Raw genomic sequence first — 15,363 nt, forward strand, 5'->3', positions numbered from 1 at the left:
CCAGGCTTGGGCAAGAGATGTTCAGGATCCCTGGGCGCTAGAGATAATATCTCAGGGATACCTTCTGGACTTCAAATACTCTCCTCCAAGAGAGAGATTTCATCTGTCAAGATTGTCAACAATCCAGACAAAGAAAGAGGCGTTTCTACGCTGCGTACAAGAGCTCTTGTTAATGGGAGTAATCCATCCAGTTCCACGATCGGAACAGGGACAGGGGTTTTACTCAAATCTGTTTGTGGTTCCCAAAAAAGAGGGAACTTTCAGACCAATCCTGGACTTAAAGATCCTAAACAAATTCCTAAGAGTTCCATCGTTCAAGATGGAGACTATTCGGACAATTTTACCTATGATCCAAGAGGGTCAGTACATGACCACTGTAGATTTAAAAGATGCTTACCTTCACATACCGATTCACAAAGATCATTATCGGTACCTAAGGTTTGCCTTCCTAGACAGGCATTACCAGTTTGTGGCTCTTCCATTCGGATTGGCTACAGCTCCAAGAATCTTCACAAAGGTTCTGGGTGCTCTTCTGGCGGTACTAAGACCGCAGGGAATCTCGGTAGCTCCATACCTAGACGACATTCTGATACAAGCTTCAAGCTTTCAAACTGCCAAGTCTCATACAGAGTTAGTGCTGGCATTTCTAAGGTCACATGGATGGAAGGTGAACGAAAAGAAAAGTTCACTCGTTCCACTCACAAGAGTTCCCTTCCTGGGGACTCTTATAGATTCTGTAGAAATGAAGATTTACCTGACAGAGGACAGGCTAACAAGACTTCAAAGTGCTTGCCGCACCCTTCATTCCATTCAACACCCGTCAGTGGCTCAATGCATGGAGGTAATCGGCTTAATGGTAGCGGCAATGGACATAGTACCCTTTGCACGCTTACACCTCAGACCACTGCAACTGTGCATGCTAAGTCAGTGGAATGGGGATTACTCAGACTTATCCCCTTCTCTGAATCTGGATCAAGAGACCAGAAATTCTCTTCTATGGTGGCTTTCTCGGCCACACCTGTCCAGGGGGATGCCATTCAGCAGACCAGACTGGACAATTGTAACAACAGACGCCAGCCTTCTAGGTTGGGGTGCCGTCTGGAATTCTCTGAAGGCTCAGGGACAATGGAGTCAGGAGGAGAGTCTCCTGCCAATAAACATTCTGGAATTGAGAGCAGTTCTCAATGCCCTCCTGGCTTGGCCCCAGTTGACAACTCGGGGGTTCATCAGGTTTCAGTCGGACAGCATCACGACTGTAGCTTACATCAACCATCAGGGAGGGACAAGAAGCTCCCTAGCTATGATGGAAGTATCAAAGATAATTCGCTGGGCAGAGTCTCACTCTTGCCACCTGTCAGCAATCCACATCCCGGGAGTGGAGAACTGGGAGGCGGATTTCTTAAGTCGTCAGACTTTTCATCCGGGGGAGTGGGAACTTCATCCGGAGGTCTTTGCCCAAATACTTCGACGTTGGGGCAAACCAGAGATAGATCTCATGGCGTCTCGACAGAACGCCAAGCTTCCTCGTTACGGGTCCAGATCCAGGGATCCAGGAGCAGTCCTGATAGATGCTCTGACAGCACCTTGGGACTTCAGGATGGCTTACGTGTTTCCACCCTTCCCGTTGCTTCCTCGATTGATTGCCAGAATCAAACAAGAGAGAGCATCAGTGATTCTAATAGCACCTGCGTGGCCACGCAGGACTTGGTATGCAGACCTGGTGGACATGTCATCCTGTCCACCTTGGTCTCTACCTCTGAAACAGGACCTTCTGATACAGGGTCCCTTCAAACATCAAAATCTAACTTCTCTGAAGCTGACTGCTTGGAAATTGAACGCTTGATTTTATCAAGACGTGGGTTTTCTGAGTCAGTTATTGATACCTTAATACAGGCTAGGAAACCTGTTACCAGAAAGATTTACCATAAGATATGGCGTAAATACCTATATTGGTGTGAATCCAAAGGTTACTCTTGGAGTAAGGTTAGGATTCCTAGGATATTGTCTTTTCTACAAGAAGGTTTAGAAAAGGGTTTATCTGCTAGTTCATTAAAGGGACAGATCTCAGCTCTGTCCATTCTGTTACACAAACGTCTGTCAGAAGTTCCTGACGTCCAGGCTTTTTGTCAGGCTTTGGCCAGGATTAAGCCTGTGTTTAAAACTGTTGCTCCACCATGGAGTTTAAACCTTGTTCTTAATGTTTTACAGGGCGTTCCGTTTGAACCCCTTCATTCCATTGATATAAAGTTGTTATCTTGGAAAGTTCTATTTTTAATGGCTATTTCCTCGGCTCGAAGAGTCTCTGAATTATCAGCCTTACATTGTGATTCTCCTTATTTGATTTTTCATTCGGATAAGGTAGTCCTGCGTACTAAACCTGGGTTCTTACCTAAGGTAGTTACTAACAGGAATATCAATCAAGAGATTGTTGTTCCTTCTTTATGCCCAAATCCTTCTTCAAAGAAGGAACGTCTACTGCACAACCTGGATGTAGTCCGTGCTCTAAAATTTTACTTACAGGCAACTAAGGAATTTCGACAAACGTCTTCTCTGTTTGTCATTTACTCTGGGCAGAGGAGAGGTCAAAAAGCTTCCGCTACCTCTCTTTCTTTTTGGCTTCGTAGCATAATTCGTTTAGCTTATGAGACTGCTGGACAGCAGCCTCCTGAAAGAATTACAGCTCATTCTACTAGAGCTGCGGCTTCCACTTGGGCCTTCAAGAATGAGGCCTCTGTTGAACAGATTTGCAAGGCTGCAACTTGGTCTTCGCTTCATACTTTTTCCAAATTTTACAAATTTGACACTTTTGCTTCATCGGAGGCTATTTTTGGGAGAAAGGTTCTTCAGGCAGTGGTTCCTTCTGTATAAAGAGCCTGCCTATCCCTCCCGTCATCCGTGTACTTTTGCTTTGGTATTGGTATCCCAGAAGTAATGATGACCCGTGGACTGATCACACTTAACAGAAGAAAACATAATTTATGCTTACCTGATAAATTCCTTTCTTCTGTAGTGTGATCAGTCCACGGCCCGCCCTGTTTTTAAGGCAGGTAAATATTTTTTAATTTATACTCCAGTCACCACTTCACCCTTGGCTTTTCCTTTCTCGTTGGTCCTTGGTCGAATGACTGGGAGTGACGTAGAGGGGAGGAGCTATATGCAGCTCTGCTGGGTGAATCCTCTTGCACTTCCTGTTAGGGAGGAGTAATATCCCAGAAGTAATGATGACCCGTGGACTGATCACACTACAGAAGAAAGGAATTTATCAGGTAAGCATAAATTATGTTTTTATCCAAAATGCCTACTTATCAGAGAAAGCGCGATTGCTCTGTTTTAAACACTGAAGAGCAAGAGGACGCTGATGATAACTGTTCTGACATACCCTCACACCAATCTCAAGGGACCATGAGGGAGGTTTTGTCTGATGGAGAAATTTCAGATTCAGGAAAAATTTCTCATCAAGCTGAACCTGATGTTGTGACATTTAAATTTAAATTAGAACATCTCCGCGCACTGCTTAAGGAGGTGTTATCTACTCTGGATGATTGTGACAATTTGGTCATTCCAGAGAAATTATGTAAGATGGACAAGTTCCTAGAGGTTCCGGTGCCCCCGACGCTTTTCCTATAACCAAGCGGGTGGCGGACATAGTAAATAAAGACTGGGAAAGGCCCGGCATACCTTTTGTTCCCCCCCCCTATATTTAAGAAATTATTTCCTATAGTCGACCCCAGAAAGGACTTATGGCAGACAGTCCCCAAGGTCGAGGGGGCGGTTTCTACTCTAAACAAACGCACTACTATTCCTATCAAAGATAGTTGTGCTTTCAAAGATCCTATGGATAAGAAATTAGAGGGTTTGCTTAAAAAGATTTTTGTACAGCAAGGTTACCTTCTACAACCAATTTCATGCATTGTTCCTGTCACTACGGCAGCGTGTTTCTGGTTCGAGGAACTAGAAAAATCGCTCAGTAAAGAATCTTCGTATGAGGAGGTTATGGACAGAGTTCAAGCACTTAAATTGGCTAACTCTTTTGTTTTAGATGCCGCTTTGCAATTAGCTAGATTAGCGGCGAAAAATTCAGGGTTTGCTGTCGTGGCGCGCAGAGTGCTTTGGCTAAAGTCTTGGTCAGCGGATGTGTCTTCCAAGACAAAATTGCTTAACATTCCTTTCAAAGGTAAAACATTATTTGGACCTGATTTGAAAGAGATTATTTCAGACATCACTGGGGGAAAGGGCCACGCCCTCCCACAGGATAGGTCTTTTAAGGCTAATAATAAGCCTAATTTTCGTCCCTTTCGCAGAAACGGACCAGTCTCTAATTCTGTATCCTCTAAGCAAGAGGGTAATACTTCACAACCCAAACCAGCCTGGAAACCAATGCAAGGCTGGAACAAGGGTAAGCAGGCCAAGAAGCCTACCACTGCTACCAAAACAGCATGAAGGGATAGCCCCCGATCCGGGACCGGATCTAGTGGGGGGCAGACTTTCTCTCTTTGCTCAGGCTTGGGCAAGAGATGTTCAGGATCCTTGGGCGCTAGAAATAGTTTCTCAAGGTTATCTCCTGGAATTCAAGGAACTACCCCCAAGGGGAAGGTTCCACAGGTCTCAATTAGCTTCAAACCAAATAAAGAGACAGGCATTCTTACATTGTGTAGAAGACCTGTTAAAGATGGGAGTGATACATCCAGTTCCAATAAGAGAACAAGGAATGGGATTTTATTACAATCTGTTCATAGTTCCCAAAAAAGAGGGAACATTCAGACCAATTTTGGATCTAAAGATCCTAAACAAATTTCTCAGGGTACCATCGTTCAAAATGGAAACTATTCGAACGATCCTACCTACTATCCAGGAAAATCAATTTATGACTACCGTGGATTTAAAGGATGCGTACCTACATATTCCTATCCACAAGGAACATCATCAGTTCCTAAGGTTCGCTTTTCTGGACAAGCATTACCAGTTTGTGGCACTTCCATTTGGATTAGCCACTGCTCCAAGGATTTTCACAAAGGTACTAGGGTCCCTTCTAGCGGTTCTAAGACCAAGGGGCATTGCAGTAGTACCTTACTTGGACGACATCCTGATTCAAGCGTCGACCCTGTCAAAAGCAAAGGCTCATACAGACATCGTCCTAGCCTTTCTCAGATCTCACGGATGGAAGGTGAACAAAGAAAAAAGTTCTCTGTCCCCATCAACAAGAGTTCCCTTCTTGGGAACAATAATAGATTCCTTAGAAATGAGGATTTTTCTGACAGAGGTCAGAAAATCAAAACTTCTAAGCTCTTGTCAAGTACTTCATTCTGTTCCTCGTCCTTCCATAGCACAGTGCATGGAAGTAATAGGATTGATGGTTGCAACAATGGACATAGTTCCTTTTGAATTCATCTAAGACCATTACAACTGTGCATGCTCAGACAGTGGAATGGGGATTATACAGACTTGTCTCAGACGATTCAAGTAGATCAAAAGACCAGAGATTCACTCCGTTGGTGGCTGACCCTGGACAATCTGTCACAGGGAATGAGCTTCCGCAGACCAGAGTGGGTCATTGTCACGACCGACGCCAGCCTAGTGGGCTGGGGCGCGGTCTGGGAATCCCTGAAAGCTCAGGGTCTATGGTCTTGGGAAGAGTCTCTTCTCCCGATAAACATTCTGGAACTGAGAGCGATATTCAATGCTCTCAGAGCTTGGCCTCAACTAGCAAAGGCCAAATTCATAAGGTTTCAGTCAGACAACATGACGACCGTTGCATATATCAATCATCAGGGGGGAACAAGGACTTCCCTGGCGATGAAAGAAGTGACCAAGATAATTCAATGGGCGGAGGATCACTCCTGCCACTTGTCTGCGATCCACATCCCAGGAGTGGAAAATTGGGAAGCGGATTTTCTGAGTCGTCAGACATTCCATCCGGGGGAGTGGGAACTCCATCCGGAAATCTTTGCCCAAATAACTCAATTATGGGGCATTCCAGACATGGATCTGATGGCGTCTCGTCAGAACTTCAAGGTTCCTTGCTACGGGTCCAGATCCAGGGATCCCAAGGCGACTCTAGTAGATGCACTAGTAGCACCTTGGACCTTCAACCTAGCTTATGTATTCCCACCGTTTCCTCTCATCCCCAGGCTGGTAGCCAGGATCAATCAGGAGAGGGCCTCGGTGATCTTGATAGCTCCTGCGTGGCCACGCAGGACTTGGTATGCAGACCTGGTGAATATGTCATCGGCTCCACCATGGAAGCTACCTTTGAGACAGGACCTTCTTGTTCAGGGTCCATTCGAACATCCGAATCTGGTTTCCCTCCAACTGACGGCTTGGAGATTGAACGCTTGATTTTATCAAAGCGTGGGTTTTCAGATTCTGTAATAGATACTCTGATTCAGGCTAGAAAGCCTGTAACTAGAAAAATTTACCATAAAATATGGAAAAAATATATCTGTTGGTTTGAATCTAAAGGATTCCCATGGAACAAGATAAAAATTCCTAAGATTCTATCCTTTCTACAAGAAGGTTTGGAGAAAGGATTATCTGCAAGTTCTCTGAAGGGACAGATCTCTGCTTTATCTGTTTTACTTCACAAAAGACTGGCAGCTGTGCCAGATGTTCAAGCATTTGTTCAGGCTCTGGTTAGGATCAAGCCTGTTTACAGACCTTTGACTCCTCCCTGGAGTCTAAATCTAGTTCTTTCAGTTCTTCAAGGGGTTCCGTTTGAACCCTTACATTCCGTAGATATTAAGTTATTATCTTGGAAAGTTTTGTTTTTGGTTGCAATTTTCTTCTGCTAGAAGAGTTTCAGAGTTATCTGCTCTGCAGTGTTCTCCGCCCTATCTGGTGTTCCATGCAGATAAGGTTGTTTTGCGTACTAAGCCTGGTTTTCTTCCGAAAGTTGTTTCCAACAAAAATATTAACCAGGAGATAGTTGTACCTTCTTTGTGTCCGAATCCAGTTTCAAAGAAGGAACGTTTGTTACACAATTCGGACGTAGTCCGTGCTCTAAAATTCTATTTAGAGGCTACTAAAGATTTCAGACAAACATCTTCCTTGTTTGTTGTTTATTCTGGTAAAAGGAGAGGTCAAAAAGCGACTTCTACCTCTCTTTCCTTTTGGCTTAAAAGCATTATCCGATTGGCTTATGAGACTGCCGGACGGCAGCCTCCTGAAAGAATCACAGCTCACTCCACTAGGGCTGTGGCTTCCACATGGGCCTTCAAGAATGAGGCTTCTGTTGACCAGATATGTAAGGCAGCGACTTGGTCTTCACTGCACACTTTTGCCAAATTTTACAAATTTGATACTTTTGCTTCTTCGGAGGCTATTTTTGGGAGAAAGGTTTTGCAAGCCGTGGTGCCTTCCATTTAGGTGACCTGATTTGCTCCCTCCCTTCATCCGTGTCCTAAAGCTTTGGTATTGGTTCCCACAAGTAAGGATGACGCCGTGGACCGGACACACCAATGTTGGAGAAAACAGAATTTATGCTTACCTGATAAATTACTTTCTCCAACGGTGTGTCCGGTCCACGGCCCGCCCTGGTTTTTTAATCAGGTCTGATGAATTATTTTCTCTAACTACAGTCACCACGGTATCATATGGTTTCTCCTATATATATTTCCTCCTGTCCGTCGGTCGAATGACTGGGGTGGGCGGAGCCTAGGAGGGATCATGTGACCAGCTTTGCTGGGACTCTTTGCTATTTCCTGTTGGGGAAGAGAATATCCCACAAGTAAGGATGACGCCGTGGACCGGACACACCGTTGGAGAAAGTAATTTATCAGGTAAGCATAAATTCTGTTTTTCCACACGCTTCTTGCGACCCTGTTGACTATTTTTAATGAAACGCTTGATTGTTCGATGATCGCGCTTCAGAAGCTTTGCAATTTTAAGAGTGCTGCATCCCTCTGCAAGATATCTCACTATTTTTGACTTTTCTGAGCCTGTCAAGTCCTTCTTTTGACCCATTTTGCCAAAGGAAAGGAAGTTGCCTAATAATTATGCACACCTGATATAGGGTGTTGATGTCATTAGACCACACCCCTTCTCATTACAGAGATGCACATCACCTAATATGCTTAATTGGTAGTAGGCTTTCAAGCCTATACAGCTTGGAGTAAGACAACATGCATAAAGAGGATGATGTGGTCAAAATACTCATTTGCCTAATAATTCTGCACTCCCTGTATTAAATAGTTAATAACTATTTAATAGCTATTGTACCTAGTTAAAATAAATTGAAAGTTACCTGTAAAATAAAAATAAATCCTAAGATAGCTACAATATAATTATTATTTATATTGTATCCATCTTAGGGTTTATTTTAAAGGTAAGTATTTAGTTTTAAATAGGATTCATTTAGTTCATAATAGAAATATTATTTAGATTTATTTAATTAATATTTAAGTTAGGGGGGTGTTAGGGTTAGTGTTAGACTTAGGTTTAGGGGTTAATAATTTTATTACAGTGGCGGCGGTGTAGTGGGGGGCAGGATAGGGGTTAATAAATGTATTATAGGTGGCGACGGTGTAGGGGGGGGCAGATTAGGGGTTAATAAATTTAATATAGGTTGCGGTGGGCTCCGGGAGCGGCGGTTTAGGGGTTAATATGTATAGAGTAGCTTGCGGTGGGCTCCGGGAGCGGCGGTTTAGGGGGTAATAACTTTATTTAGTTGCGGCGGTGTAGGGGGGACAGATTAGTGGTGTTTAGACTCGGGGTACATGTTAGGATGTTAGGTGTAGACAGTTCCCATAGGAATGAATGGGATGTCTAGCAGCAGCGAACTTGTACTTTCTCTATGGTCAGACTCCCATTGATTCCTATGGGATCCGCCGCCTCCAGGGTGGCGGTTTGAAAACCAGATACGCTGGGCCGGAAAAGTGCCGAGCGTACCTGCTAGTTTTTTGATAACTAGCAAAAGTAGTCAGATTGTGCCGAACTTGTGTGCGGAACATCTGTAGTGATGTAAGAATCGATCTGTGTTGGACTGAGTCCGGCGGATCGAAGTTTACGTCACAAAATTCTACTTTTGCCGGTCTCTAGCCTTTGATAACTAAGGCGAATCAGCCTCGACACAAATACGCTGCGGAATTCCAGCGTATTTGAGGTTGACGGCTTGGTAACTAGGCCCCATTGTCTTTCCTCCAAGAAGGATTGGAGAAAGGATTGTCAGCTAGTTCCTTAAAGGGACAGATATCTGCTCTGTCTATCCTTTTACACAAGCGTCTGGCAGAGTTACCAGACGTTCAAGCGTTTGCTCAGGCTTTAGTCAGAATCAAGCCTGTCTATAAACCTGTGGCTCCGCCATGAAGTCTAAATCTAGTTCTTTCATTTCTTCAAGGGGTTCTGTTTGAACCTTTACATTCCATAGATATTAAGTTATTATCTTGGAAAGTTTTGTTTTTGGTAGCTATATCTTCTGCTCGAAGAGTTTCAGAATTATCTGCCTTACAGTGTGATTCACCTTACCTGGTGTTCCACGCAGATAAGGTAGTTTTGTGTACCAAGCCTGGTTTTCTTCCTAAAGAAGAATATTAACCAGAATATTAACCAGGAAATAGTTGTTCCTTCTCTGTGTCCTAATCCTTCTACGAAGAAGGAACGTCTGTTACACAATCTTGATGTGGTTCGTGCTTTAAAATTCTATTTACAAGCAACTAAGGATTTCAGACAAACATCCTCCTTGTTTGTTATCTATTCTGGTAAGAGGAGAGGTCAGAAAGCGACTGCTACCTCTCTTTCCTTTTGGCTGAAAAGCATCATCCGTTTGGCCTATGAGACTGCTGGCCAGCAGCCTCCTGAAACAATTACTGCTCATTCTACTAGAGCAGTGGCTTCCACATGGGCTTTTAAAAACGAGGCTTCTGTTGAACAGATTTGTAAGGCAGCGACTTGGTCTTCACTGCATACTTTTTCCAAATTTTACAAATTCGATACTTTTGCTTCTTCGGAGGCTATTTTTGGGAGAAAGGTTTTGCAAGCAGTGGTGCCTTCTGTTTAAGGTACCTCTCTTGTTCCCTCCCTTCATCCGTGTCCTAAAGCTTTGGTATTGGTATCCCACAAGTAAAGGATGAATCCGTGGACTGGATACACCTTGCAAGAGAAAACAGAATTTATGCTTACCTGATAAATTACTTTCTCTTGCGGTGTATCCAGTCCACGGCCCGCCCTGACATTTAAGTCAGGTAAAAAAAATTTGTTTAAACTACAGTCACCACTGCACCCTATGGTTTCTCCTTTTTCTTCCTAACCTTTGGTCGAATGACTGGGGGTGGAGCTAGAGGGGGAGCTATATGGACAGCTCTGCTGTGTGCTCTCTTTGCCACTTCCTGTAGGGAAGGAGAATATCTCACAAGTAAAGGATGAATCCGTGGACTGGATACACCGCAAGAGAAAGTAATATATCAAGTAAGCATAAATTCTGTTTTTACAGTTCTTGCATCTACATTATTGAACTTCTAAATAGGATCATCATTCGTGAATGGCAGTTTAATAAGGAAGGTGCAAGAACTGTAAAAAGCACTTTCATGAATGTGTTGGGCTTTGCACTTTTAAAAACACATTCACAAAGGCACAATCTTGTATAAAACATTGGGGGGGATTTGTAGCTACAATAATGCAATGGAGCAGTTTCACATTTTATAGTTTTGTTAAAATCCAGTTTTAGAAAATAAGAGAAAAGTCCTTGTACTAGAACCCACAGTCGTCTTTGTGTTTTCAGATGTATATCATGCCAAAATGGCAAATTAATATTAGTAAATCCCCATTACTATTAAGATATTAAGCGTCAATGTTGTCTCTGAGCAAACATGCTCAGTGTACCCATCATGCTTAGATACAAACAGCATTAAGATTGTTTAGACGTAATCAGGATGGATTTGAATTGCAAATAATGTTCAAAGGAAAAAAAGACTGCTCAGTATTGTTGTTGTACAGACCAATTAGTATAAAATGAAAGTTCATAGGTGTAACCGACTCTATCAAAGAGTCCCACTAATGCGGATGTCACCTTTAACACACGATATACATTCCAAGTATAAATAACTTGCAAATGAGGACTCACCCAGAATGTTGCCCTTTCGGTGTGAAACAATCTCCTAATCTCCAGTTGCGAACAACAGTGCAATCTTGTAGCACCGAGCACTAGTATGCATGAAGAGCTTTAGTCCAGGGCCTCACAGAATGACAGTATAATTCTGGCAAAACGGCATAAATCACCACTGCTGCTGGGGCTCTCCAAACCCCTATTGGCAAAGTCACAGAGAAGAAACATAGATCGCAACAGTGATATAAATGATGACCGGGAGAGATTTGCAAGTAAAATTGTGATTTATTTCATATCCAAAGCGTACACATAATGACAGGCACAGCAAACAAACCCCGCTGACACGTTTCCCGCTTCACAATCGGTTCATCACAATTTTACTTGCAAATCTCTCCCGGTCATCATTTATATCACTGTTGCGATCTATGTTTCTTCTCTGGATTTGAATTGCAAAAGGTTCGTTTTTAATTCACGAATGCTCAATCCCATTTAAAAGGTTGGTTATGAAGACACTTGTACTGATAGTGACAAGCACAATAGGGTGAATTTGAAGCAAACATTAACAGAAAGATTGCTACAGACCATTTCTAGATGTTGAGGTCCTAATCTCACCTTTCCTGCAGATCCCTTAGCTGTACGAGATATCACATACTCAACACCTATATATATGTAAATGAGCCTATACATATGTAAATGAGCCTATACATATGTAAATGTGTGCTATGGCCACTTCAGTAGGACTGTACAATAGTGATAGAGTGTTAATGAATCAATACCATGTAATACACATCTAAAATGTCTCCTTTGGACATATCAGAGTTCCTTGCACATGTGCAACATAATAGAATGATTCTGAATAGTGTTGCAATTCTTGCAAACATTTCCAAAAGGCCTATTTCTCACTTTATTAGGTGCCTTATATGCTAAATTAGAAAGTGCTAAAATGATCTTGAAAAGCTGTTGAAAACTTGAAAATGGATTTTTATCGGCGATTATTTTTCATCTCCATGTTAAAAATAGGGATTTCTCTGGGAGCCGAAAATACGGTTACGGCTACAGCAAATAGCTGAAAATTTGCTATTGTGATCGAGTCGAAAACATGACAGCCGATAGATTGTTATTTACCCCTTTGTGTTTAAACCCTACAAAGGTGTTAAACACACAGATAAAGTCATCTCCAGAGCAATTCACTCCTGGGAGAGTTGAACACATCTGGTGAACCAAAGGTATGAGGCATATGTGTGTAGCCACCAATCTGCCAGGCTAGAAGTTATCACCAGTCCAGGTTAGGACCCAGGGGCTCAATAGTGAGTAGTAATGATAACGCACACTCTGCACTCCTCAAAAGGCCCAGGACATGACTCACAGTAGATTAACTTGTCAAGCAGGTCAAGTCAGCAACAGGACAGGTGTCAGAAAAACACAGGAAGCAGCAGTACAAAATCACCAGAAGAGATGTGTGTAAAAACTTCAAACAAATACAAAAAATATTGCCTTTAGTTGATACTATAACAGAAAAAGTAACTAAGCTCATTGCCAGGAAATCAGCCACTACACAATCAGCTAGTGCGTTGCTGCTGCTGAGGATATGTTCATATGTTTTTTAGCAAAGAATAACATAAGAACAAAGCAAATTTAATAAGAAGTAAATTGAAAAGTCTCTTAAAATTGCATGCTGTAATTTTGACTTTCATTTCCCTACAAAGGTGTTTGAAGACAGGTTAAAACAGATTTTCTAGGCCAAAGCTTTAGAGCTGGATATATTTAGATTCTAAGGGCCCAATTTAACAAGGGCTTAACTCATCCGCCTGCTCTGAGCAGCAGGCATTGCACAAGAACTGCTTGTCGGACAGACATTTGTTATATCAGCCCCTAGTAATCAAGTTCTAATACCTCATAAAAACGTGTGGAAAATCTAATAAATTGGAACAGATCTTGGTTTGTTTGTGTTTAGTTTTGCAACATCAATATTATTTGTATGCACAGCTTTTTTTAAGCGTTTATACTTTAAAGTGCTTGGAAAGGGAGAGGCTGCAAAGTTTAAATTCCTTAGGGAAATCAATACTATTTTCTATATTTATGCATATGGAATATTGCATAAGCCTTCTGTGTAAGTTTGCAATTATTTTAACCTGTTAAATTATCCTAACAACATATTTTCCCTTCTCTACAGATGATGGCAATGCCTAATGTGTATAAGGTATGTAAAGAGCAAGGCTGATGTGTGAGCATGGCACTGAGGTAGCCAACCTGTGAAATGTATACATGTGCTTCTGCCTTATAATATTGCATGGCTTCTTGTTACCAACTTGTGTCTTCAATGTTTAGGCAATCAGTATGTTTTTTTTTCAGCTTTAGTAGCTTCTAAGCTGTATGTTCTTGTTAAAGTATTATAGAAATATTTTTTTATTAGTCCTTGGAGAAAAGCTCTAGGCAAAACCATTGGGTATCAAAACTACACCTTGCTTATTAAGAATTTTCAGTATAACCTACATATTGCCATCATTGTAAAACTAAATACAACGTTTTACTGACAGTTGTGCTGCTCAGTAATGTAGCTATATGATTTATAAGGACATATTTAGGTGTGGGTTAAAATAGATTGGTAAGTATAAAATGTTTTGAGAACCAATGGCAAGTATTAAAATATTGTAAGGTAAGGGGACTAAGTATACTAAGAGAGATTTGTCTGTATCGACACATCTAACATCATAATTGTTTCATAACAACAATGAAAGTGAGCAAGTTAATGGAGATTGTTAATGATATGTAAAATACATGCATTAAAAAGGCAAATTAAATTCTGATCTTGGATGCCTAGAGATAGGTGCAGGAGTTACTACTGCAATCTCTTCTCCTCAAGTCATGCACTTACATAGCTGTGCTTGACACTTAGACTGACTGGAGGGCAGATGTAGCAGATAGGCAAAGTGCTGGTGTTCTGTTGAAATTTGCTCCCTCGTCGAGATTTGCTACCTCTATGTGTGCATGCGCATAATTACGTGGAGGTAACAAATGTCGCCGGAGGACTAATTTACTCCTCGCATTTGTTATAAAAGCGGCCATGTAGATGTGCATATGTTGATATGCACATAATGTGCATATTAAAAACTGCTGTGCAGGTGGAGACATGCTTTATTTCATTTGGATTACATGTGTGCAGCTAAGCAGTCAAAAACCTTGTGTAAATGAAGGAAAAATTACCCCATAGAGTTTTCCTAACAGCATGTTTAACTGCACAGGAGGGCATCTACATAAACGCTTTAATAACAAATGCGAGGAGTAATTTAGTCTTCTGTTGAAATGTTTTTATCTCCATGTACACATGCTTGTAATTATATTATTGTATTCCACACATTCTTTTCAAACATATATGTGGAGTGTGATTACATAATTATAGCAAATCTCGAAAAGGGAGCAAATTTCCACAGAACACAGCATCATGGGGAGCCAATGCCAGGATAAATGACTGGTCCTTGTGTTCTATTCAAGCAAAAGGTTAAATCACACATGCAGTGGAAAGTCAAACTTTGCCTTTGCAGCCAAAGGTTGTCACTGGCGTGTTTGTTTAGCAGTAGGGATTTAACTCCTTGATTGCTCCTGTGCTCTGCACACTCATAGGTTTTCACTGTTGTTAAGGCACTCTTGAGAAATCAGGATGATAAAGGAACAATAAACTTTATGAGATTGTAATATAATTTTGTTTTAATTATGTGTAGTAAAAACAACGTTACAATATACTTTAATTTTCCTGTAATTTATAAGTTTTCCAGTTCTGCGAATTGGAAGTATACACCACTGATATCACAAGCCTAACCGTGCCACATATAAGTCCATAATTGGCCCTCAGCAGAGATAAAAAATAAAATTAACTGCAGAACAACATAATTTATGTAAGAACTTACCTGATAAATTCATTTCTTTCATATTAGCAAGAGTCCATGAGCTAGTGACGTATGGGATATACATTCCTACCAGGAGGGGCAAAGTTTCCCAAACCTCAAAATGCCTATAAATACACCCCTCACCACACCCACAATTCAGTTTAACGAATAGCCAAGAAGTGGGGTGATAAAAAAAAAGTGCGAAAGCATATAAAATAAGGAATTGGAATAATTGTGCTTTATACAAAATCATAACCACCACAAAAAAAGGGCGGGCCTCATGGACTCTTGCTAATATGAAAGAAATGAATTTATCAGGTAAGTTCTTACATAAATTATGTTTTCTTTCATGTAATTAGCAAGAGTCCATGAGCTAGTGACGTATGGGATAATGACTACCCAAGATGTGGATCTTTCCACACAAGAGTCACTAGAGAGGGAGGG

The 15,363-nt window shown here is 41.6% G+C and overlaps 1 protein-coding gene across 1 annotated transcript in view; it reads left to right on the forward strand.

The window, feature by feature from the left end:
- The window catches only part of LHFPL3 (LHFPL tetraspan subfamily member 3), a 375,927-nt gene that overhangs the window by 286,217 nt on the left and 74,347 nt on the right, over positions 1 to 15,363 (forward strand). The window contains exon 3 of the mRNA XM_053716546.1: positions 13,209 to 13,235. Within this exon, the coding sequence (XP_053572521.1) occupies positions 13,209 to 13,225 (17 nt within the window). The 3' untranslated portion in view covers positions 13,226 to 13,235. The remainder of the gene's footprint in view (positions 1 to 13,208; positions 13,236 to 15,363) is intronic.

The sequence above is a fragment of the Bombina bombina genome, chromosome 6 (assembly GCF_027579735.1).
Source record: "Bombina bombina isolate aBomBom1 chromosome 6, aBomBom1.pri, whole genome shotgun sequence".
Lineage (NCBI taxonomy): Eukaryota > Metazoa > Chordata > Amphibia > Anura > Bombinatoridae > Bombina > Bombina bombina.